The sequence below is a fragment of the Aulostomus chinensis genome, chromosome 15 (assembly GCF_037954235.1).
Source record: "Aulostomus chinensis isolate RoL2024-O1b breed Wild chromosome 15, RoL_Achi_v1.0, whole genome shotgun sequence".
Taxonomy (NCBI): Eukaryota; Metazoa; Chordata; class Actinopteri; order Syngnathiformes; family Aulostomidae; genus Aulostomus; species Aulostomus chinensis.
In genome coordinates this window covers 24,269,662-24,295,779 of record NC_141334.1, presented here as the reverse complement: position 1 = coordinate 24,295,779, position 26,118 = coordinate 24,269,662, and the positions used below count along the sequence as shown (strand labels likewise).

Genomic DNA, 26,118 nt, shown 5'->3' with positions numbered 1-26,118 from the left:
AGTGGGTGGTGCTGTTGCTGCCTCGTCCTGTTGGGTGTCGTAAGCAGCAGTTGCTTCTTCTGCAGCGTTACAAAACTTTATTATTAACAAAAAAAGAGAAAAAACAAACTGCAGCAATTGGAAGGATCAAATGTATTGCAAGAGGAGAGATGTGTGCACGAGGCCTCTGGGATATGTAGGAAGAACACTGTGTTCCATTGCCTGACGTGCAATATTACATCATCTGAACGCAGGCAGTGAAAAGGAGGAAAACATTTCAACGGCTGCATTATTGTTATTTATTGTGGTTTGTGTAATGTAGTTAGTCCTCCAAGGTCGGTTGCTCACAATCCATGTCCATGCCATTGTCAGTTTTTGTCTAAAGATGACATAGAAGTCGCCTGGTTTTTGATCCATTTATTGGAGCAGCTGGCATAAGTTAGCAGCTGCCATGTGATTTTATTTTATTACATTTTTTCAAAGGCATCTTATTTCTACGCCGAGAGCTTGCGTACACCGAGCAACTGCATGAAAACCCCACGCGGGAGAGACACTTGAGTTTTTATTCCACAATTTTGATCCAGACATAAAATACGGATTAGTGATAGATGATTGTGCAAGGTTACATTAGAAGACAAGCGAGTACACCAACGCGGTATTCTCAAAGGTGTAACATGAAGTATTGCATGTTCAAGGACATTTTAGACACTTGCTCAGTAAATCATGACTCAGACTAGGAGAGCATTCCTGTACGCATGTCCATCACAGGTAATCAAAGCAGGCAGCAACTATGCTGCTGAGCCAAGGCCCATGCATCAGTGGAGGTGGTCCAGACCCAGCGCTTGTGAGACCTCTCTGGTGGGAGTCAGAGCAGGAGCAGGCACCCTAGCAGTTCCTCTTGGTGTGAATGAGAAGATCTCTCTGCAGGTTGACTTCCAGGTTCCCCACAGGTTTGCTTCCGGGCGGGTCGGTGACCAGAGTTAGTTTGTTAAACACTCCTCGGCCAAAATAGTCGGCCACTACTGAGAAACCATCATTTGAGCCGCGCAACTGAAGAGAGAGGAAACAAGAGTTTGCATTTATTTACATTTTATTGATGGCCAAACAGAAAGAAGAGTAAGAAAATCGTGAAGACTGAAAGGGTGGAGGAGTTTCACATCCTTCTGGTCCAAAGTAGAGGTACCTGTCTACTGAAGTGGTCATGCAGGTCACGTTTCTGGTCCTGGGCTCGCAGCATGTCCATGACTTTACGGTTCTCTGGAGTACATGTTGGGCACTCGGCCTCGCTCTCAGCGTAGCTTTCAAAGCAGTGCTGGTGGAACGAGTGGCTGCACAGGAAATGAACCGACGGCAGCTCCAGGGGGCTGTTGCACATATTACACTTGGTCTTCTGGAATATCTTGGCACTGGAAGAAAATGTAGGGGTAAAGATTAGAAGTATTCTTTGGAAAACTCTGACTCTGAGTAGCAGCCACATGGTCGTAGCCCTCAAACGCTGCCTTTCAACAAGACAAGGTGTGAGTAACTGAAGTCACAAAATGATGTTGTGGGATCTTCTGGTTGCATGGGCCGTTTCATCTCTGAGTTGTTCAGATAACAAACACACGTGGAATGATATCAACCAACACAGTCAACATTTAACACAGGAAGGACAGTCAGTCCTGTTTCCTCCAGGTCTGCTCCCTCATTTCCAGTGCTGGTTGCCTGCCTGTTAGCAAGATTATTCAGACACTATGAGGCCGAACTTGAAACCTGCTGTTGCCCAGCAGCTACAAAATCCATCCAAAAGATCGAAGTTGACGTGAGAAAAATACATTTGTGAGCGATCGACTTACAATGGTACTTTTACTATGCATTACTGAGCTGACACTTCTCTGAGCCAGAGAGAATCAATGTTTTCATTCATAAATCAGTAACAGTAGCAAGACTGGACCCTGAGATAAATCCAAGTTGAACGATGAATAATGTACAGCAGTATCTGTGTATTATGTGTCTACAGTACTATTTTACCAGTCAGTCAGCAGTCCCCGGACAGGTTGCTAGTCCTGCTCTCTCTCCACAAACTAAAAACAGTGGCGCGTTATCACATGGTTTGATCATGGAGACAGAGGCACTGCATGTGCATCAAACATGTCGGGTGGTTTGGTTTGTCAGGAACACCCAGAGGAACAGAACTGATCCGTGTGTTTTTGATCTATCGTTTTACTACTGCTTTTAATTTCCAGCTTGGAAACAGGGAAGGTGATCTCTCCTTCTACATCTGCAGGAATAAATAATAAACCAGAAAAATATTCCAAAACAAGACACTGGTGCTTCGAGTACTTCAAAAGGCAGTGACTTACAGGAGTGGACGTGTTTAAGAGCCACATCATCTCCGCACGATCTGAGTACCGGACTCACACATCATGTGTCTAACAACTGCTGAAGCTGAGTATCTGCATACTGAGTGGGGAAGTGAGATCTGATCACAAGTCATCAGAGGAGAAGTGTGGAGAGGCACCTGTGATCGGTTTACCCAGGACAAATGATCAGGAGTACCAGCAGTACAGGTAATCTGAGAAAATCACTACCTTGAATTGCTATTCAGCACATACTGGAGCAGAGCCCCTGGTCTACATAACACTGTCCAAAACTTAAACTCCTCCCATGACCAACCTTGTCTTGAGCTCCTGGATCTCGGAGCGGAGGTGAGCCGTTTCCTCACGGTACTGGCGGATTTTGCGTTCGTCATCCTCGATCTGCTGGCTCTCTCTCTGCAGCTTGTTGATGAGGTAGTCCTTGATGACAGAGAGCGTGGCTGTAGAGTTGTGTGCCAGAGTCTGCACCACTACAGCCGCACAAACCCACAAACAAAAGAAATACCTTTTTATATGACACTTCGTTTTATGTGGCATTCTGGTCACAAGCAGACACGAGGGACTAAAATCTCATTTCCAGCAGCTCACCGAGTAACGGAGGCATCAGATTGTTCTGGTCAATGTGATGGAGGACCTCACTAATGTAGGCCTTGCAGTCTTCTTCTTTCCTTGCAAAATAACCCAGCGCTTGCTCCCAAAGGCAGCCCTCTTGGTCTCCATAGCGTTTACAGGCCTCCACCACTTTCCCATACACCTCATTCTGCATGTGGTAGTGCATGATCTGCTGGTACCTGTGGAAAAATGCAAACAATATACAAAACATTATCAACAGTAACCATGAAATTATGCTGGATTATCATCTAGTTTACCGTCCAACGCCCTGAATATTAAAAATGAAACTTTGAATAAATCTGAGAGAGTTGACTGTGAAGAGAACATTCTGCGGCCCAGACGTATAGAGTTAGGGTTAGGGTTAGGTAGGTAGGCCCTGACACGCGATGACATCCAGGGTCAAGGTTAGGTAGGTAGGCCCTGACACGCGATGACATCCAGGGTCAAGATTAGGTAGGTAGGCCCTGACATGCGATGACATCCAGGGTCAAGATTAGGTAGGTAGGCCCTGACATGCGATGACATCCAGGGTCAAGATTAGGTAGGTAGGCCCTGACACGCCATGACATCCAGGGTCAAGGTTAGGTAGGTAGGCCCTGACATGCGATGACATTCAGGGTCAAGGTTAGGTAGGTAGGCCCTGACACGCGATGACATCCAGGGTCAAGATTAGGTAGGTAGGCCCTGACACGCGATGACATCCAGGGTTAGAGTTAGGTACTGTAGGTAGGCCCTGACATGCGATGACATCCAGGGTCAAGGTTAGGTAGGTAGGCCCTGACATGCGATGACATCCAGGGTCAAGGTTAGGTAGGTAGGCCCTGACATGCGATGACATCCAGGGTCAAGGTTAGGTAGGTAGGCCCTGACATGCGATGACATCCAGGGTCAAGGTTAGGTAGGTAGGCCCTGACATGCGATGACATCCAGGGTCAAGGTTAGGTAGGTAGGCCCTGACATGCGATGACATCCAGGGTCAAGATTAGGTAGGTAGGCTCTGACACGCATCCAGGCTACATAGCCATGGAGTTGTTTTCTCACCAGAGGGAATTATAAATTTCGAAAGCCCCAAATCAGGATTCAAGTATAGACTGAAAAAACCCTTCTTGACCTCTGTGTTGTCCTGTCCTGCTCATTCTCACCTTCCCCCAGTGCGGTGATGTCAGAAAGATCGTAGCATTTGTTGTGTCTGTTCACAAGTTATTACTACTCCATGATGATGGGGAGTCATCCACAAACTAAAACGTGAGGACCACCATAATAACACACCTGGTGACTGGTGCATCTTTCAGTTTGATGTCCAAAACCCAGTAACACATAGAAACAGCAAATGATGAAAGAAATGACACACACGCTTTGTTAACTGCTGTCACACACACGCACACGCACACACACACACACACACACACACACACACTCTCACTTACAGTTTGCCCTTCTCATAAAGGTAGAGGACTCCCTCTTTGAAGTTGTGCATCTGGCAGAGGACCAGAGCTTTATCAAACACGGTGTTGTCCCTCCTCAGCAGTGACAAAGCCTCCCCCTGCAGGATCTTCTTCCTCTATCAAACATTCAGTGGAAGAGAACAAGGCTGTTAACTAATCAGAGCTCTGCAGTTGGTGAAACGTTGTGTGCGTTGCTGACCTCAGGGTCTTGCTCGTGGGCCCAGTCTTGCAAACGCAGCTCCAGCAGGGTGTCGTACACACCCTGCGGAGAGCGAGGGTCCACCTCGATCATGTGTTCCAGGAAGGCTTTCAGCTCCCGAGGGTTGTTGGCAAAAATTGGGATGAATTCCTCAGAGTTGGCCTGAAACCAAAATAAATGCGAGCCATCTTTAAAGCAATAATACAGAAGGTAGGAAATAACTTAAGTGTCTCGAAGCAAAGCGTACACACACCTTATAGACCTGACTCCTCTCGTCTCTTTCACCTGCGTCCCCGCTGGGTTGGTAGTTGGTGCACAGGCCCTTCAGGAGCAGCGTGGTACCCTCAGGAGTGTGATGCATCAGCGTCTTGCCATAACGCTTCATGTTACTCTCTGCTTGTTCAAAAGGTAGACGTCCAATGTAGCGAAGCCCCTCTTCGTAGTTCTGGAGGGAAACGGAGAGACAGGAGAGTGGAACAGGCGGGTCCTTATCCCAACCAGTGAGGATCTGGAATCCTATCCTTGGGTGCAAGGTTGAGGATGGAATGTATTTTATTTCCTATTGTCCATCTCACACACAAATTGGACTTCCTGGGAAGGCTGGAGAGATTCTGCAGGCTGAGTAAAAGTCCTCAGCAGCTCCATCAGGGCCTGGTTTCATAGATTTACTGTGCACCCCCGCACTGCAATGGAGTGATTGAAGATGGAGCTTCCAATAGACCGCAATCATCGGGAAACATCCCCCTCCTTCACGACGGGGGTGTGAAAGCAAGGACGGCTCCACTGAAGCACTGCTTTTCCCCACAGGTCCAGTCAGACACTGAAGACACTCTGATCTTGAGGGGCGTGAGGGTTCACCCAGCCAGGCACACGCACATATTTCAATACGTTTTTTGTTGCACTTCTATTATGTTGCGCTTGTCCTTCATGTCTAGAATTCCCATTGCTCCGTGAAATGGACCAGTGTCTGTGGCATCAAATGACATTTGAATTGGGCTTTAATAGCAACTTTTATTTCTGTGTGTGTCGCATATTTTCATGATCACCTCTCACGTGTGTTTCCATGACAAACTGCAGACCAGACAGACAGAGGAGGCGAAGCCCCTATCACCACTCGGTCATGTAAACCCCAGCAGGTTGCGTCGTGTGAGCCCAACAGCAACATGACCATTTTAAAAGCCCTGTAGTGTGAACTTGCCCTCACGCACCAAAGTGCAACACCAATTCAAGGGTGTTGGAAAGGGATGGGACTGACTCAGGCGGCCGCTGGCAGGGCTTCTCACCTTGAGGTCTTCCAGTTGGATCTTCAGGTACCACTCGTGGTGCATGTGCTTCTCCGCCAGGAAAACAGCATGGCTGTGGTAGCCGGCCTGCCGCAGCACCTTAATGGCAATCTCAACGTCAAAGTGAACCTCACTTTCACTGCTCTGTTGACAACAGAAGACATGGAAAGACATTGGTATCCTAACACTGCAGGGATGCTTCCAGCAGGTGGAGCACTTCCTGTTACCACCCACAAAGAAAACAAATATTAGTTGTGCCTGTAAAAGTCCCCACTTTTTCATGCGTGTGTCCTCAAATCTCAGCCCCCCCCCCGTTACCTTAATGAACTCTTCCAGCTTGGAGCTGTCCTTCAGCTTGGTGTAACAGTTCAGCAGCAGCGTGGTGTGGTCGGCGTTGGCCAGTGACTGCCGGTGCAGAGCTTGTAGGTACGCCGTCAGATTGTGGATCCTCTGTGCATCCAGAAACTTCCTGATGACGTAAGACGGCTCGAGCTTCCCGATGGTGCTGTGGGAACATTCATGCAGGAGACTGGAATCACAAGTTCACAGCTGCAAAATTAGAAAATCAACTCAGAACCTGATGGCTGGTTGTTTTTCAAGCTTTAACTATATTTTAATCCAGATCCATACACAATTTGTACTGACACATTTCTAAGACATTCTGACACCTTCACGCTTTTATGAATAATCTGAGAAGACTGTCTTTTTCCTGATTTAAGATTGTACATTTAATTAAAATCAGCAGGCTACATGGTTTGATACAGTCTAAAGGACAGAAAATCGCTATTTTCAAATTTCGTGACTTTTTAGGTTTTTCATGACTATGAAGTCCGTCAAACAAAACACCAATAAATGTCAATGTGTTCAGATTTGCCCCAGAATTCCATAGGTTCTTTCTTGGTCCATGTGACACCGGTCCAGCAGGCTGGTAAAGATCAGCATGGTTTCAGCATAAACCTGCTAGCAGCCTGAGCAACCAACCAACAGTCGAGTGACTCATAAGTCGAGTCCAACACCGCAAATGGGACGGCAACGGGAGGTGCAGGTACCGAATGTACTGCTGGATGGCGCCATCATGGTCTCCCTTCAGGTAGAGGTGGTCGCCATACTGCCTGAAGATCTCGGACAGCCCGTCGCTGTCCAGGTGCTGGCTCTTCGCCAGGTTTATGGCCATTACAAACAGGTTCTTCTTAAACAGCATCTAAAAGACAAACAGGAGGCTGACAACCCTGCTGCGAACCCCCCAAAATAACAAGCATGCTCACGGAGGCGCCGCCCTTTAAGATCCAGCCAGGGCCACAGACCACCGATTCTTTTACGAGCTATGGTTTATTTTCTATGTATTTATTAACTTATTAGTGAATTATTTCAATTTGTATGGCTCTGCAGACGACTTTCTGAGTCTCGCTCCTTGTGCCGGCCATCACAATGTGATTACTGCCTGTGAATCTGGCGATGTGCTCATGGGACTTTCTGACTGTGTCATCAGGAGACAAACCAGTTGCACCTCTGTTGAGGTGCCGGTACTGCAACTCCAGGATCCTGGTCCTCCGTGTATACGCCCGTCATACCTGAATGTAAGGTGTAGATTCTAGCCCAAATACTACACTGAAACTAATTATTTAATGCTGAATCTTTTAGCGTTCATTTTAACTCATTTCCAAACTACAAAAATACTGTGGCAGACACTGACATTTTCAAATTCCTCTGAACAATCAGTGAGCTCGTTTGGTTTTAACGTTGAGCCGCACAGTAGCAGAAGGCTAATAAAACTGAACTTCACTCAGCCAAACGCAACAAAAGGTACTCTGCCTCCAAGCAAGCAGTCTGCTAGTGTCTGGCGCTGGAGCAAGACGGCTCATACAAGAAGAGGGTTTGATGTTCTGGTCTGTGGAGTATTTCTACTACTCTATTGAGTATAGCGTGTACCTTTAAACTCCAGTTCAGACCACAACAAATCCACAGCAGAGTAACCACACTGAGGCCATTCACTGATGTCACCAGTCCCACTCTCGGCCGTCACCCAACCACTCAGAATGTCACCTCTGCACTCACCTCCAGTTTGGTCTGCGTGTCCTTCTCCTGGAGAACAAACATTTTACCATCTCGGGTAAGGATGTAGAAGGAGCCCCACTCCGCCACCACATCAATGACATCATCAAAAGAGGCACTGTAGGCAATGAACTTGTTGTCCAGGTCATAGATGGTCAGGAGCTGCTTGTCTGAGGGAGAGCTCTCCCTGCTGTCAAATGCTGTCCTGAGAAGAGAAGTCAGACAGGCAGCCTTCTGAGAGACGGTAGGACGTCACCACGGGCCCACACCCTTGGACAGAGAGCCCTGCTGGCATACCTGTGCCTGTCGCACCTGTGGAAACTACGCACAACACCTAGCATGATGTCACGAACTGGGGTTTAACCCGTTTCATCAGCGAGTCACACATTAAATTGTGACATGGTTCTAAAAGCATCACCTGTCTAGCTGATCACCAATTAGAGACGGCGTTGTGAACAAGCCTGTGTCAGGATTCTAGTGTACTGATACACCTGCATCACTGAATTAGAGAAATGCAGGGAAACGGGTTGGAGTGGGACTTCCCACTTGAGGATCTCAATATCGGCGCGACAGCAGCCTCATATTGTTGGTCAACACAACTCCAGACTTCATTCATGTCTGAAATGAAATCAATCCAAGTCAAATTGGAAGTCTTTCAGGTGACATTTATCGTTTTTGAGCTCTCGTGTCTCTTGAACCAAATAACATACATGTGTGCCGTCCTCCATGTCCCGCTTCCATCAGCCATTCTCTAACCTCCACCCCCTGAGACTCTTGGGCTCCACCTTGTTTAGTGCTTCACCTTCATCCATCCGATGCAGTGTTGGTCTTACTTGTTGGGCGACTTGGCATCTCTAATCAACAGGAACAGGTATCCGCGATGCCAGTGTGCCAACAGCTTGGTTCCATCGAAGGCAAAGCAGGGCCCTCGTTCATCAGGTTGGTACAGGTACACACACTCATCACCAGCCACTATGAACTGGGAATCCTGGGAGGGGTCTGCGAGGGAGGAGCAGCGCAGGGCACAGCCATGAGTGTCCAGCTCCACCTTCGGGTAGTCTTTGATTGACAGGGTGTAGCACTGGGGAGGGAGGGAAGAAAGGAATTCTTATCTACAGAGTCAGAAAGGCTCAGGTCGAGGCTTCTCCAGTCGCTTCCAAGTTGAGACAAAACATTTGAACTACTTTTTTGGAGTAAATTTCAAGCACTTTGAGGAAGGACTTGCGTTTACTACAACAGTAGAACAAACCAGGCGGAGGCGCTGGAGTGCCACTTGCAGGACACACACACTGTTTCAACACTTCTAACAGAGAACGGACTTCCATGATGATGATAGCTTGGAGTTCAACATCTTTCTAGTGTGAGCAGAGCACCTAATAAAACATGTCAGGACTCCAAGGAATTCATTTAAATCTGAACTAATTGCAAAGGGTGATGTCCAGTCATGGAAGCTTCACCTGAAAGACGAGGAGCTGCGGGGGTGACAAGAGAAACTGTGTCGGTGCAACGCTTGAATTCAGGGTATATTAAGATTGAGGATTGTACTGAAGTATTTTGTATTCATTGATCTATCATTGTACCTATGAATACGTGTGTGCTTTAAACTGAGTCCATCACCTTATCGTACCTCAGGAATATCCCTTTTTTTTTTTTCTTGTTTGCTGTTCTGTTATTATTCTTGCCGTCTTGCCGTGTATGAGAGCTACTTGCAGCAGACTTACATGGACTTTCTCCAGAGTGGCAACAAACAGATGCGTGACCTTTGCCACCTGGCGGAAGGCCAGGCCGGTCACTGGGATGGTTCCCTCGTGCAAAGTCAGGGTTTTACTGTGACGATCTCTGGTGATGTCGCCCTTAGTTAAAACAACACTGCCGTCCGTGAAGCCTGTCAAGAAAAGCAGCATCTGTTACAGCTCGGGAGGAAAAGCGCTGCGTGTGGCGATCTTTCGCTCCATCTCCACCTTGTACCTATGGCCATGAAGTTGAGGTTCTCATGGACACTCAGGCACGACACCTCTGTTGGTTTGTTGCCAGGAATTGCAGGAAAAATCCTGGTGCACAGAGGATTTCCACTGTCTTTCTTGTCCAGGTTCCAGACTTTTACCTGTGAAACAAGCGAGTGAGATTAGGGGAGGTGGTCCCATTCCTTCCATGACACCAGTGTCCTGCCGTTTAGAGTTCCCTGGGGAACTGGAACACTCACTAGAGGGTTGATCCCGTGTTCATCTTGACCCACGGTTACAAGGATGCTGTGCTGCTTGAGCTGGTAGAGGTGAGTTACCCGCAGTTTATAGGCCTGAAACGATGTCAACTGCAGGGATCGTGTCAAAAGCCAGATCTTTCCATCCATATGTAACATTATCAGGGGTTAAGGGCTCTTTCACACAGTTGTAGCAAGAGGTGACGAGGACGAGTGGAAGTTCCAGCAGAGATTACGGTGCATCAGAGCTCAAGCCACCACTTGAAAGATGCAACCATTTGCTCAGTGACAATTCTGCCGAGCCGTTATGTGTAAAGGTGGATTACACCTGTAAACAGATCACCTGCATGTGCGTCCTTCAGCGATTTGTGCCCTCTGCTGGCCAGGTAGCATCACCTGCAGTTTTCTGATTCTTACTCAGAATAGCTTGTGACTTCCTCTGATCCCTGAAGTTTGAGAAATGAGGAACATTTGAAATCCTCGTCAGTTTCTTTAACTCTGCGTGCATTTCTGCTCTCAGTGCTGAAGCTCTTTCTTGACCCTTGCTCAGGGACCACGGCAGAACAGATGGAAGGTTCGACGGTCGGATTATTCCTTCAAATAATCGACAGCTGTCTGCGAGGTACCCCGTTAGCTGTTCAGCGTTTGTAAACCGTTGCGTAAACGATCGCCGCTGACAACTCATTGAGTCTGAGCTCAGTCACTGAGGCCATGAGTCTCCCTGCGGTTTTTAACGGAGTTTGACGTGACGCAGTATTTAATATTCAGCACCTGGACGATCTTGCTATAACTGGCAGCGGCATGTTGCGTCTCTCTTATCGATCCGAGTCATTTCTACAGGTGATGAACTCTTACCCGACCGTTTCAAGGTTCAGCTGCCTCCGGCCGGACTGGACTAGCCTGTTAGCTGTTAGCTCCGACAGTAAAGGATATCTCCGAGGACAATGTGACCCCGCCCGGAGTCGCAAGCCGATATTCCGCCCGGGAGACCGAAGTTCTTGCCATTGTCCAGAGGCTCCTTCACCGTGTCTTTGTCAAAGAAGACAAATTTTCTCCATTGCAGAAACGCTGCCATTGTTTTGGTGGTAGCCGTGCACGGAAGCTGTCAATGTGTCATGTGACAAAACAGTCACCTGACCAAACCGGAAGCTTTGCAAGTTGACAACCTGCCGTTGGATATGAACAAAATTACAATCCAGCTGAGATGAAATGGCCGCAGCTATGTTTTTTTTAATTAGGAATAAATACCTCTCCACATTATCTGAACAGTGGCTCGATTTCTTTTTCTTGTTTTATGATAAAAAAAAATACGAGTTTCCTCACAAAGACTCATCGACAGACACGTTTCATCCCATCACCACTTTATTGAGGGCGAAACCCCGTCTCGCTTCATGTAATCGGGGCCTGTGGTGTCAGGAGAGCGGTTCCAGGCAACGCCATCGATACCCCATCAGTCCAATGAAGCCATTTTCTTATGAACCAACTTGTTATCTCCATCCAGTACAAGAGAAACGCTTATTTGCTTTTACAGTAAAATGGACTCCAGTCAGGAAGTGATTTATCCTTCTGACCGTCTAATTAGAGCCAGGCCTCTGTGTGAACACACTGACTTGACTTGGACACTGTGATGCACCCATGAGGAGTGAGGGTCCTCTCACTCAAATGCACCTGAATCACAGGTCTGGTAACCAAAACTTGTTTTTACAGTTTCTACAGTTTCTTTACAGCTGGGAGGCTCCAGCTCAAGCGGAGTGCCGCTGTGCCGCACAAGTTTGTCCGTCACGGCTGTACTATTGAGTGTCGGCGGATGTTCCATCTCACAGTAGAATGAGTGACAAGTTGAAACAAACAAACAAACAACAATATCTTTTCACACAGATGTAATAGATGTCATTTTAATTGGTGTTCGAGAAGTAATAGTTGCGTCAGCAGAAAGTGTAAAAGGAATAATAGTTGCATCAGCAAACAGTGTTATGACATAGTAGTTGTGGGCGGGTGATTGGGGGTGGGCGGGTGGCTGAGAGATCCCTCACGAAGCAGGGGTTCCAGTAAGGCAAGGCTGCATTGAACAAGTGGGCTAGAACAATCAAAGACAGATCTGCCAGGAGGAGAACCAAGAACAGAAGTTAGAGTAAGCACACGTACAAACTACCAGAGGAGAGAGACGCGAAAGATCTGGCATGACCTCTTCTTCACACACCAAGAAAAGGAAAGGAAGCCATGATCTACATTCCAGTAAAGGGTAGATAATCTTATACATTTTCATGTATAAATGGATGCATATTCAGTTGTTTATTCAGTTTTTTTTATTTATTTGACTAAACCTATAAAAAGGAAGAGTAATAAATAAGTTGAAACTCAAGCATTCCATTATTCTATCTAATTGCAGGAGTGTCCCTGTTGTATAAACTGCCCTGAACAGACTTTCACGTATACTGCAAAGGAAAAAAAAAGAAATAGCAGGGTAAGCTATTGTCCCACCACTCCAAATACAAGATTCTCTCAGCTATCAGTCAAACGTGTTCTCATGAGGTGCGGCGAGTCCTGTGGACCCCCAGGGGAGCTCACAGCTCTGCAGCCACCATCTTATGAGACCTGTTGGTTGTTAACAAACTATGCACCTAATGAACAGTATACCATCATAGCATATTTTATATATATATATATACACATATATATACACATATATATGTACATATGTATACATATATATACACATATATTATATATATGTGTGTATGTATATATATTTATATGCATGTATATAAATATACAGTGTTTATACATGTATATATATATATACACAGTGTTTATATATATATACATACATATATACACACACATTATATATACGTACATATATACGTGTATATATACACGTATATATAATACATAATACAATCAAGACTGAATTAGAAAAATACAGGTACAAAATGATTACATTCAAGAAGACAGTACTAGCACAAAAGGGTATTATAGTCATTTAGGTAACTAATATAGGAATTTCAACTTTATAGAAGCATCTTCTAGATAGAAAAGGTGAGGAGATGGGGAAATGACAGTATTATGGCTGTTTTCTAGCGTGTGGATTGGTTACTGACTGGATTCTCACATATATCATAGTTAAAATGCATAATTTCCATAGATTGGGTAAAAGTCATATATTTGCTTCAAAGCCCATGATCATTTTGGTTCGGGTCATAAGGTGCAAATACTGTATATTAAAAGAGGCATTGAGCGGTGGCCATTTGTTGCACGTCATAGGTTCAAATACCGAGGAAATCCCATGGGATACACGGGACGAATTGTGCTGACATTGTTACCTGAAGATTTACACACCTAGAAAATGCAGTGCAACTGTTATGCTAGCTCTCTATTAAAACTTAACCAAAAAACAAACAAACAAACAAACAAGCAAAGATCGAAACAGGATTTCCTTTTGAATATTCCATTCCCTTTTCTTTGGCAAACGTCAATAAAATAATTTGTTATAAGCAAATATATTTCTTTTCTTCTTCTTTTGTTTAGGGGGAAGACAATTTCTTTGTCTTAGCAAAGAATTACACTGAAGTCCATCAGTGGAAGAACTATACAGTTTACTGCTTGGAGGCCATCAACTTTAATGCAAGTTACTTTCTTATATGCAAAAATATATAAATAGCATATATTAGGATCGTTGCGACGCAAACTGTGCCTCCCATCAAGTTGAATGGGAAACCTTTGCAGTTAGTTTGCCAGATGCTGTGGACAAATTTAGACATGAATCCAAAGTTTGCTGCACATTCTGCTTCGTGTACATCGAAGGGCCCAAATGAACAAAACTACAATTCCCGCTTAATTTAGAAACAAAACTCCCATCACAAGTTCCCATCCACTTGTTGCGTTCATCATCGAGCGACGCACCCTTGTGAGATTCTGGACTGACGCTGACACCGATGTCTCCAAGAACACGACAAACACCAAAGAGATATCGCCAATACCGTTGTTGTTGTTGTTGTTGTTGTTGTTTGTTTGTGTATGTTGGTTTTTTTGTAGACTTTTGTGACACAGGAAAAAAAAACAAGTCATTAAAAAAAGTAAGACTCTCTCTTCAAAGGAACACAGATTCACTCATTCACCTCTAACTTAACCTTTTTCAGGTCAACAGATAAACGTCGACCCTCCTTAAGTGAATCTCACCGGATTTGTCGACGGGCGAGTCAACAAGGCAAATATCGGCCGATGTCGTCTGTGGCCAATAAATTGGTGCATCCCTACAATCATCAAGTGTCCAAAAGCACTCGTCACACATTTACCACATCCCTCAGAAGTGGTGACCCAGTCACAGTCGTCCAGAGGTGAAGAGACGAGCCGACGGTCCGGAGACGTTCACCTTCTTAGCGGGGAGGAAGAGATGCATCCATCGTCTACAAGCTTGACCTTTTTTAAACAACAGTCTTAATCCAGTAAACTTGATCTCAGGAGGAAAAAGAAAAGAAGAGAAAACAAAAAAAGAGACTGAATTCTAATTAAAAGATCATCATGAAACTTGAACAGGCAAACAATCAAGTAGAAAACAGAGAATCGTAAGAGTTATAGAGGCGACAGAACTGAAACTATGGTCGTTGCAGTATTGGTCTACACAGAGGAGCTGAAAGGCTGCTAGGTAAGGAGGTGGGGGTATTGCTGGGGAGTCCGTAGCGCTCAGGTAGTCTCTATTAGCCTGTGGCAGCTCTTCTAGGTTCTACCAGCTCCTGGGAAGACGACAGACCTGCAGCTAAACTGCATCCTTCTTATTCGCTATCTCTACTATAGCTAATTAACCGTAAACAAAAACATGGCCGACACAGCCGCGTGGGAATGGAATGATTCTGACCAAACAGGAACGCCCCCCCCCCAAAAAAAACCCACTAAATATAAATACCTCTAAAAAATATTGATTACACATGACCTCTAAGTAGACCATTACTTAGCAATAAATCTCAAAAGGCCGACAGGAACAGACGTGGGACATAATCTGAAATGCCTTGTTTCCATGAGCTGTGAGAGGAGCCATAGCATAGCCTGGTCTGCTTTTGGATACATTAAATCAAGAAATGTTCCCGCATAAAATATCTGTTGTTTCAGCCCAACGACCTCATTTTATGAGACATTTATAAAACCAAGAATCAAATTGAGATTGACCAGCTTTAGTCTTTCCAACTGGAGCTCGTGTCCGAGACAGGCTGCGGCCTAAGAACGCGTGTGCACTGGAGACAAGGCATTCTAGCGCTCTTTCGAGAGCAACTTCAGCTACAAATTAGTGCAGTGTTTACGTCATAAACAAACAAATAACACCTACTCCATAAAATAATTTGCACACGAGGAATTCACCTTTCTGCTACTCAAACTGCAATAAGATCAAGTATTGACAACAACTGCATTTCACTATTGGAAAAAAAGCTTCCATGTCTGACTTCAGGACTGCGATGGCTTGGACCGGACCGGTCCAGAGTTTGTGGTGACAACAAGGGTCTCGGTGGGGGGGTTAAGGCTATATATGAATCAATGTCACACAACCTCCCCGTCACTAGAAGCGTTTTTACGTCGACCTGCCATCTCGTCAAGCTTACAGGGACACTGTGAATGCGATACAGGGTGGACAGGACACACAGACACCCGTAGCTCTAGTCAGCTCTAGTTCAGATGCAAGGGGATGCACAGACCTACTGTTACACATTCAGCCTAACATGATTACTTGTAGCTACCACATACTGTTTTACAGTATATGTACATGGCGCACATATCAAATACTCAAGCCTTCATAGTTTGAGTAAACCAAATCAGTGTACACAGGCCAACAGTTGAGAAGTTGGTGATGGAAGTGTATCCATTAGGATCGTTTACCCTGGTCGACGTTATTTTGGGTTGAAGCTGGAAGGAACGGGCGCTACTTAAACACAGAGGTATTCTACCAGAGATGAAGGGAACTCTTCAGTGGGGGTGTGTGTGAGGTAAAAAGGTGACAGAAAGCTCTAGTTGTCCATAAAACAAAAGCAGTGTTTGTTTTTCCCTACCTAAAATGCTATGTTTTAAGTTGCAAGACTTGACCTTCATAATGGCCGCTATTTGACTAAACAATGTACGATAAACCCATGACAATCATCTCTAGAAGGGAACCCATGCACTGGGGGACGTGTGGTTCTCCCACAGACCCTAACGGAGCATCTAAGAAGGGGAAGAGGAGTTCAGAAAGGCATCCTCCCTCTAATCAAAGGAAGGTTTTTGGGAAACACTGAGATAGTGAGGAGCAGGTGGGAGGAGGAGGAGGAGGAGGAGCAAGGAAAGGAGAGGTTTCTTTCCCCCGTCACAAACCCGAGCTCTAGCAAACTCGCAAAGCTTCCTGATCCGAGTCCCCCTTCAGAGTGGGGTCCCCGCCACTGAGGAAAGTTCCGCTGCCAGTGTCCATGTTGTAGCTTTCTTCGTACAGCAGCAAAGTGTCACTGGTCGGCGCAGGAGATGAGGACTGGAGTCTGGGCGAGCTCCTTCTTCTGAGTCTCAGCCAAGCCTCTCTGACCTCTGAAAAGGAGAAGATCAAGGAAGAATTAGTATGCGGTTCCATGCTTCCTGAGAGCCGGAGGGCCTCATTTATCACAGCATGGCTGTCAAACTGAATCAGCTGGTTTTTATTATCAGTCAGCAGGCCGGAGACGCCACTCTTCTCAGTCCAGTTGAATTCCTCCATGTCATAAGCTGGAGGTGCCAGCCCTCTAACATGAGGATGTACCGGGTTGTGATGTTTTGTTTCCGCCGCCGCTGCATTTCCTTACCAGCAGCTTCTGAGTGGGATCAGCAGGGTCACAGTTCCATGAATCGCATGAGATTCAGGTCCTGCGATGATCCCTGCCTCCGATCCGCGTCATGACAGCAGAAGCGGAACAAGCATGGGGGTTTTTGGAAGTACTGTCCTCAGCAGGTCTTCAGGTAGTGCAGTGCTTCTCTATTGTTTCCTGGTAGCCCCCTCCCCCCCCTTCTCTGCTGCTACTATAAATAGTATCATTAGTCAATACAATTGTTATAAGTACACCTCTGCACAACATTGTGTCCTTATTAACATTAAAGAAGACAAAAAAGAAAAAATAAAGAAATAAAGATCAACTTACAACAAAGAAGAACTTTATTAACGTTGCTTCTTAGTCCGGGACAGACGAGGTTTAAAGTGCATCAATTTGCCTGAAATTCTAAAAGCTTAAATCCCAGTTTTACAGTGTTTAAACTATAAAACCTTCTTGACCGATTAATTGAACCATTTGACACCGAAAATAAAATTAAATCAAACTGATAAATCATTATTGATTCAAATTGATCAGCAACATCAACTCCAGAGCACAAAATATCAAACACTGTAACCCACAAAACAAAAATGGATGAAACAATTTGTGCTGATGTTGAAAAAAAAATCCGAACGAGGACGTCAGGCTTAAAGGCTGCAATGAGCACGTTTTGCATATCGAAGCTTCTGGAAGCACCAGACTGCAACGCTCAGCTGGGACCTGCACTTGGTCCTCAGTGCAGCAACAGCAGAGGCGCCTGAAGGCCTCTGCCCTAGGAGAGGATACCGCTTCTGTACACTCAGGGCCTGTGACGTGAACCTCAGTCTCAATGTGGAGTCGGACGTCGAGTCAGTGAGCGGGTCCTCCTCTGCAGACCTGAAACCAGCTGGAGCTGCTGCACTGAAAGGATCTCTCCCCCAGTCACCCTGGCAACTGCTTTCAGGGCAGTGCTTTTTTCAAGAACCCCATCAGTGATGAAATATGCTGCTTAATATATGGAATCACTGAGGTGGCATCATAGTCAGGAGCGCCAAGGTTCTCGAATGAATCAGGATTTCCTTCATCGAGTCGCCGGCCCCACATTGCAAGCTCTCCAGTGAAGGAGCTGATCTTGTCACGAGCCGAGGGAGGTGTTGGTCCTTCCCTTGAAGCTGTAGATTTGGTTCATTGAGCTTCCAAAGAGGTCACTCAGGTTTCACCAGGAAGTTCTCGTCCCTAAATTTTTCTGCGTCTTCATACTTGTGCTCCTGCTCCAAAAACATTCTGATCTGCTCTCTGAGCTCAAAAACCCGGGGCACGACTTCCTGGTGGCAGCCACCTTGCTTCACTGGGCAACAGCACAGCTTGGTGCCAGCTCCCATCTCCCACAGCGAGCAGGGAAGGCTCTTGTCTTTAGCGGTCTGGGCTTTATAAAATTCACTACACCTACAATGTCGGTCATAACCTCACTTCATTCAGACGAAAGGTGCCTTGATGCCAGTGCGTCTCTGTGTATTACACAGTGCGTCCACTCACACCTCCTCCATGAGGGCCTCAAGTCCTTTTCTCATCCCTGCCTCGGTCTGTGCCCCATCACTGCAAACACCAATGCACTTCTCCCACTTTAGCCCACTCTCGGCCAGGAAGCAGTCCAGCCTTTTGAATAGCTCTTCAGCTGTGGCTCCGCCTCTGACAAATCCACAAAAAGTCGATCCTCACACGGGGAGTTTGTCATGTCAAAGCGTACAGAAGCAATAAACAAAAACTTCGGTGCAATCGAACTGTAAGGCAAACCTTTGTCTTTATCTACCAGCTCTTCTTTAAGATCGTTAGCAACGTCATTTCTACGTCTGGCAACTGTCAATGGACAGAGGGGAAGTTTTTATTTCAGCAGCACTTGCCTCATCCAGCATGACAGAGACCATGGACACCATGTAGGCCGCCTTCTATGACGCTAACAGCGCTCGCTGGTTCACTGAAGTAGCGTTCACAAAGCCGGATGATTGTTGGCAATATTCGGCCCGTTTTCGCTGATGAAACTCAAGGGGCTTATCAGCGTGATTGGGGTGTAAAGTCTTTAAGTGACGCCTTCATTTTTTTGGCTTCGTGCTGTCTGCTGCCAACATTTTTAGACACAGTAAACACAGCGGTCTCTCCTGGTCAGATTTCCTCGTCTTAGCTTTCGTGAGACTTTCATTTGTCTCCCTCCGTCTTTCTTTTCATCCCTGTTTCTCCATGGCGTCTCTTGAGGGTTTGTTCACTGCACTTCACATCTCCCGCTCTGGGCTGTGTGCACACATGCTGGTCCAAAAATACCTGACACCATAGAGCTCATACTCCCTGCGCACACTTTAACAATGGGAGTGCCACTGCCACCTACTGTAGCGGATGTGCAGTTACACTTTATTCTAGTAAGGCGGGAAAAAAAAAAGAAAAGCATGTTCTCCGGGGTCACACGCACCCCCTCTGGCATTGCAGGGGTGCGCGCCCCACTTCTTGAGAAGGACTGAGGTCGTGTGAGGATGGACCTTTACTGGGACAGACACAAGCTCACATCCCGCCCTCGCAGATCAGTCAAGGATATGTCAAACAGTCTGTGCCCACCCACAGAGACCAGAATGTGGTGTTAACCTCACAGCAGACATGAGTTACCCACCAGTCATCGCTGTATGTTTGGGTTAGCACCCAAACTGTTCCAGAGCACCCAATATCCACCCTCCACCTCTGACGTCTGATTCCACGTATATTCCCTGTTTATTTGTGGTCTCTCTGTTCTAAATTACTTGTTCTATCAAATGTTACACTGAGGCCCACCTCTCTCTGGGCAATACAGTAGTACAGAGCTGATGTCACGCCATCCCAGCATGCAACAGTCCAAAACAAAACACTGCCACACTGGCAGGAAAGCGTGCTGTTCAAATGACTGCAGCTACGTCATCCTGGGTCTCATCACCTGCTGCATTCAAGAAAACTGACCCTGGCGGCCCTGTTGGGCAGCAAGACGCCAGAACAGTTCAAGACACGCACAAGAGAGAGCATTTGATCAGATTATCTTCCGTTACACTGGCCGCGGTGCTAGCATCCCTAGGCTGAGGGGCTCTTCTCTTCTCTGGAGATGAAGGACGAGGGGAAGTTGTTTGGGCAACGCTAAATGTCTGGACGTTTAATCCATCACATTTTGCAATAAATTGTTCAAAATCCGTGGATTTAAAGGTGTAGTGATCTCTGACGGCTTGAAGTCAACACTGGCAGCATTTATTTCTGCTCCGGCTTTTCCTCCCAAAATGGCGGTAAAGAAAATGAGTCACGTGATGCCAGCAGCTCGACTCGGGGAGCGGGCTGTGCGCCTACCTGTGAACGTTTTCCATGGCTGCTACTTCAGCGAGTGCTGCCAGGCTGAAGAAAGCAGGTAGCTCTTGTGGTACGGGGCTCCTCTCTGCCTCCTCTGGTCTGGGATTACTGTAGCACCCATTTTCATTGCATAAATTCATTTGGGGTAATGGCTTCTTCTCCTGTTCCTGGTTCAGGTCCCGAATTTTGTCCTCTGTAGCACAAACAGAACAAAATGCGGTTGGTTCACTTCCTGTCCAGGTCATGTTCTGATCTGATAACAGGAGAAAGACACTGAGATCTCTTCCCCCCATCAGCATTCAGAGGGTCTGTCAACACAAACACCACCTGGGCCACACTGAGGACAGCGGAAACTGAACAGCAGCATCGTACGGTACTTTACATTCTCATTATTACACTGCGTCTGGACAAGGACAAGGCTCCGTGGTGCAGAGTCCTCCTGACAAACCACACCCTGGGACTCGTAATTTGTTCCTGCCAATTTGAAAATGAGGGCTTGTTTGTCTTGACGTCTTGTTTCCATATACTGTATCTACGTGTACGAATGCGAGTCAACAGGAAGTCCGTTTGTTGCTATGGAAACCTCCATGAGCTCTGATGTGTGTACGAATCTCCTCAGTCTACTGTTTTTCCATCTTGACAACACCTACAGTACATTGAAAAAAACTCCATTTTTGCTGCAGTTTGTCTAAACCATCTGTGGTCGCTAAAAGGAGCTAATAACCAGGCTTTGTGAGGCTATTCCCTCGTTCCCGCTGTGGAGAAAACTGGGGAAAAAAAGTCTTCATATCATTTTGGTTAATTCTTTTATATGAATTTTCTCAGCTCAGGAACTTCATCACTAAATGAAACCATTCAATGCAAATTTCCATACGGAGTGGAAGCACAATCGGATTAAAAGTGCTCATAATGACACAGACAATTTAGAATGTAATCCAGTGGAATGTTAAGATGGGCTACTGAAATGATGTCCCAGTTCACTTTTGTTAGGTTGTGAATTAACCCAGAATAACGCCAACATGTACTGACATGTCTTTGGTCTCCTTTGACCTCACGACTGTTACGTGCGTGGTCTGTGGCCTGCACAGGGCCTGGACGGGAGATCCACTACGCTTAGCTTGCACTTTTCCTGGCAAACACATTCAGTTTAAGATCAAAGGTGGCTCGTATCACAAGAAATATGAAACATTCATGTTTACTAAGTAAATATCAATAAACCCAAATTTTCCTAAAGACATAAAATCTCTATTTACAAAAAAAAGCCTCAAAACAATGGGAAAAAAAACGTGGCCACGTTATAAAGCATTAATAATGAGAAAATGTTAAAAAATTGATTGTTCTTATGAATTATGAATAACTTATCTCTCATCCCACACTGATGAGCAATCCCTCAGAATTCGGGGTCTGTTGCCATCACCGTGTGATGGAGGAGTTATCAAACCAAGCAACGGCAACGATGTGATGTGGACTTCTGGCAGCGGGCTTCAACACTCACCCTCGGCTGGAGACACACTCCCATCGGCTGTGCGCACCAAGTGTGTGATCTTGGTCTTCCTGGCCTTCCTCTTCTGGCTACCGACTAACAGCTCCATACTAGCGGTGCCCTGGACATCTGGGCACGTTATGGCAATGGGGGCACACGATTTGGCTTTTGAAGCTGACATCGTGGGATCATTCGGTCCCACTGCTGAGGTACAAGGGTTCAATCAGAGTAGGTTAGCATGATCTGACCCTAACACACGATGGTTCTTACTGTGGTTCTTAACAAGAAGCTAAGTTTTACGGGCGGCCATTATAGGTTATGTTTCTCCAAAACAGATGCAAGAGGGCTAAATTGGGTTTGTAACATCTGCATACTGCTGGTGGAGGAAGCAAGTAAACATTTAAAGAAACACTAATTTCCTGAATACTTGCAGTATCTTGGACACATTTCTGAGTGAAAGTGCTGCACATTGCTTGGAACTGCACAGCAGGTCACCACTTCACACATGCCACACTTAAAACACACCAACTTTTAGGGGAAAAACGCCGATTGTCCTTCCTCCCTGGAGCCCGGACAAGATAGAGAGCCTGTGTGTTGCATCAGGGAGCCGAGACCCACAGAGATCAGCTACCTGGGGGTAAGCGTCATTGCCCTAAGCTGACCACCTGTTGGTTCATCTAGAATGTTATTTCACAGGAATGCTAAAACAAGCCCAGCTCCATTCACGCAGGCAAAGACCATCCAAGTGTACTTGAAGACTTCTGATGGAGCCGCACACCCACAAGGCCTCAGCTCCCTGATGCAGAGATGGGATCCATCTTCTCGTCTGGCTCTGGGGAGGACGGACAGCAGCTTTTTTCCTTTCCCAGCTTTTACAGTGGAAGCGTAGAATTACAGCAGCTGCTCCACATGCAGCCCACATGCGTTACAGACCCAAAGTAGCCAGAGACTAATTGAGATTCTTCTTCTGGGTACCTCAGCCTTGTTTACTGCATATTAAACTGCTTTATCAAGAATGCGTGAAAGTTTTCACATAATTTCATATTTTATTTACTGGAGCGCTGTGAAAATACTGGACACAATGTAACATGTAAGGAGTTAAGCATCGCCACACAATACCCCGCTACAGCACAAACATCAACATTCTAGTTCACCTTTTTCCACTGCACATGGTTTCTCCTTTGAGTGTTTGTGCTTCCTAACAATCTTGTGGAATGATGTCTTTTTCTGTGATGGAAATGGTCCTAATAGAGCAAAAAAGATAGAAACAAAGGAGCATGGAAATGTTATGTCATGTTATGGAGTCCTCATGTTTTGGTTTGAACAAAGAAAAAACTGGTCCTGACAACAAGTGTGGAGACCATGCCTCTACAAACAGAGTGAGCCATGGATGAGATGAGGATAACAAAGAAGAGTCAACGTGTGACGAGTCTGCATTTGGTTCTCACCTTTGCTTGTTTTAGAAGCCTCCTCTTGGCCTGAGGAGCTGTCGGCCTTCTTCTTCTTCGCCACAGCAGTCCCCTTCTTATCAAATGTCATGGGACTATACTGAGGCAGGCTGTTAAACTTCTTTTCAAACTCTTCCTCCAGTTTCCCGAGGCTGATGATTGAAGTTCAGAGTGTATTTAGAGTAAAAAGACTTCATGACACTTGTTTCCATCTAACCTTTCCTGTACAGAGCGAGTGTGAATGAGCACGGACCAGTGGGAGCCAGTTGGATCACTGAAAGCGCCAGACTAGACTAGATGTGACTGGGTCTGACAGAGTGTCTCTGGAAGCTCAAGATACCCATCTATGAGTACTTGAAAGGGAAAAAATAGTTCCTGGGTGAAGAATCATGTTGCGAGAGACGTCAATGCCCAAGCGGAGAGGCGTTTCTGGCACAACGTCACCATCTTCAAAGGTGCATGAAAGAGGAAAACTTTATTAGATCGACGCATTTTGGCTCCTGGCCTTGAGGGCCATCAAGAATCATATCGCAGACATGATCTGTTCAGAGAAGGAGTCAAGAGAAAAATCCTCTTTCACGCCCCGCGATGAATTTTCTCTTAATGATTTTATGTAGTATTGTTTTTTTAAAAGCAGGGTTTTTTTTTAAATTGTGTGTGTTGTAAATGTTGTTTAGACACGCCCTCACCTTTATAACTGATCTATTGTCTGCTTGTGATTGGCTGAATCTACGTATGTCTTCTACCTCTCTAACCACATACCTATCTATATAAATGATGCCTGTGAGGAGACCATGGTGGAGGCCAGGAGCCGTAACGCGTCAGCCTAATAAAGCTCGTAAATACGCTTCAAGTGTTGCTGGAGCTTCTTGACCTCTTGAAGAGTCATCAGCGCCCAACCGAGCATCTCAGGATTGTGAAGCACCGACTCAAAACAAAAGAAAATATTCAGCGGTTCTGAAACTGCGGCCCACAAAGGAGCCATCTGCTTTGCGTCCGAATGGGTTGTAAAAAACTACACAAGTCCTTTTTCCAAAAACTGGTTCCCCAATAAAAGTGTGAGAAGTGGCTGACTTCCAGAGATGAACCCATGACAAACTAAACGAGAGAGACTTGCCAAAGTCCAAGACACCCAACATTTGAAGTTTTACACAGGACAGAACAACGCAGAGGAGACGCGACTCACCCCTGTGAAGATTCGTCTTTGGACTTGGATTTTTTCAGTTTCTTGGGGTTATTAGGTCCCATCTGAGAAACCGGCCAGCTGTCATCGCTCCAGTTAGCATCATGATCAGAGCCACGGAAAGCCCCTCTTTTACCTAGAGAAACGGATCAATATTATTCGTTGACATCCCTGAACTACGTATCAGACCCAGGGTGGACATTTATAGGTCGGCTTGCACTTGATTACCTCGGTCAATGTTGGCTCTCAGAGATGTCAACATTCCCTCTGAAACAAGGGTCTTGTACAAGGCGCCTTTGCAGCTCCTCTCTGATTTCCTGAAGCCGCGGTTCTCTGAGCTGGACTCCGCCTCACTTGGCCTCTCCTTCCCCTTGTCCTCCTCTTTCAGCTTGGTGGGTGAAGGGCTGCGGGGGTCTTTATGAGGCTCTACCGTGCTGCCCTGAATGTCTGTGCTTCCTATACTTGTGTCTTCTGTTTCTGTCTGGGGGCTGACATCAGGGATCGCTTCCCTCACCTCCACCTCAGACGAGCTGGACTGCCCACACCTCCCGTTGTCCTCATCCTTCTCCTCTTTTTCTTTGACCGAGCCCTTTACTGTCAGCTTGCTCTTCTTTTTGGGTAAACCAAGACTGCTTTCACCACCAGGATTGCTCTGGATCTTCTTGGGCTTCTCCTCAAAATCCTTCCAGATTCCTTTGGCCACCGCCTCAATCGTGCTGAAGACACTGTCTACATTTGATTCTGTGTGGTTGCACTTCTTAATGATCTTCTTCGCTGGACATGGACTCTCATCATTATCATTTGACTTGGGCACCTCTTTTTTCTTGCTCTTCTTTTTGACACATGGGTTTTGGCAGCTGAGTTGTGGGGGAATGGCATCATAGGAGGTAGAAGTAACAGAGGAGAGCGAAGGGGTGAGGGCTAACGTGTGAGAGGGGGCGGGGCTGCCATCAGTGTCCCCGTCCTTCTCCTCCTTGGGCTGAGGCTTTACAGCAGCTTGCTGTGGGGAGGCTGAAGATGAGCTGTCCCCTGGCGGAGACACCACTGTGTCCATCTTTCCAGCTTCAGACGCTAAACACATCTTTACAAACACAAAACTCATGAATGAATATTAAATGGCGATCCGCACTCCCCAAGCACAACGACCCACATTCTGTAAAACAATGTTCTAGAATTTTGATTGAACTGCTTCATACAAACATCCACCTTCAAGTGAGAATGACTTAAAAGAGGACAAATCTTGACCAAGCCCATAAACATTAGCAACTGGTGGCGCCCCCTACTGATGCGCTGGCACCAGTGGCGTAGTCAAGGTCTACAATGGGGAGGCCTCAGCTGAACTACACCCACGTGAAGTGACAGGATTATTATCAAACAAGCCAGGACACACTCTTCCCCGCCTCCCGGTTACAAACTAAACTAAGATTAAAATTCCCACTGTTATGCCCTGTGTGCGCGCGCACGCACACACACACACACACACACACACACGATTGGTGACTGTGTGATAGGTGTCCACAATCCAAGACACACCGCCCTCCTACAAATGTGACAGTGGGAGGGAGTGCAGGTGTGGCTGAACCGGAAGCTTTAGAGAACAAAAAACTACCATTTGTGTGCTGGTGAGTAAAAAGCAGCTTCTTATTCACAGGGTATCAACCAAGCTTATTCATGGATACCCACTGTGTTTCACATGATTCATGGTGCATTGGATGCCTACAAGTGATTGGCTGATGCCTACGAGGCATTGAACAGA

The 26,118-nt window shown here is 46.2% G+C and overlaps 2 protein-coding genes across 14 annotated transcripts in view; both read right to left on the bottom strand.

Moving 5' to 3' along the window:
• Nucleotides 1-405: 405 nt before the first annotated feature.
• vps11 (VPS11 core subunit of CORVET and HOPS complexes) lies at nucleotides 406-11,258 on the bottom strand. Its single transcript, XM_086179411.1, has 16 exons — nucleotides 11,061-11,258; nucleotides 10,131-10,279; nucleotides 9,896-10,031; nucleotides 9,649-9,812; nucleotides 8,761-9,008; nucleotides 7,931-8,132; nucleotides 6,925-7,076; nucleotides 6,194-6,380; nucleotides 5,876-6,019; nucleotides 4,846-5,037; nucleotides 4,593-4,754; nucleotides 4,376-4,509; nucleotides 2,925-3,127; nucleotides 2,635-2,806; nucleotides 1,163-1,385; nucleotides 406-1,029 (listed from the first exon to the last, which is right to left on the bottom strand). The coding sequence occupies exons 1-16, from the start codon at nucleotides 11,200-11,202 to the stop codon at nucleotides 865-867; spliced, it is 2,775 nt and encodes a 924-aa protein (XP_086035537.1). The 5' UTR covers nucleotides 11,203-11,258; the 3' UTR covers nucleotides 406-864.
• A 637-nt stretch (nucleotides 11,259-11,895) lies between these two features.
• The window catches only part of bbx (BBX high mobility group box domain containing), a 31,970-nt gene continuing 17,747 nt past the window's right edge, over nucleotides 11,896-26,118 (bottom strand). For 12 of the 13 annotated variants that reach the window (XM_086179415.1, XM_086179421.1, XM_086179414.1 and 9 more), the window contains 7 exons: nucleotides 24,591-25,443; nucleotides 24,366-24,498; nucleotides 23,180-23,331; nucleotides 22,886-22,975; nucleotides 21,744-21,935; nucleotides 20,249-20,441; nucleotides 11,897-16,664 (listed from right to left, as the gene is read on the bottom strand). In XM_086179415.1, the coding sequence (XP_086035541.1) occupies nucleotides 16,586-16,664; nucleotides 20,249-20,441; nucleotides 21,744-21,935; nucleotides 22,886-22,975; nucleotides 23,180-23,331; nucleotides 24,366-24,498; nucleotides 24,591-25,443 (1,692 nt within the window). In that variant the 3' untranslated portion in view covers nucleotides 11,897-16,585. Of the gene's footprint in view, nucleotides 16,665-20,248; nucleotides 20,442-21,743; nucleotides 21,936-22,885; nucleotides 22,976-23,179; nucleotides 23,332-24,365; nucleotides 24,499-24,590; nucleotides 25,444-26,118 lie in introns of all 13 variants that reach the window. The other variant, XM_086179417.1, reaches the window with a different exon arrangement.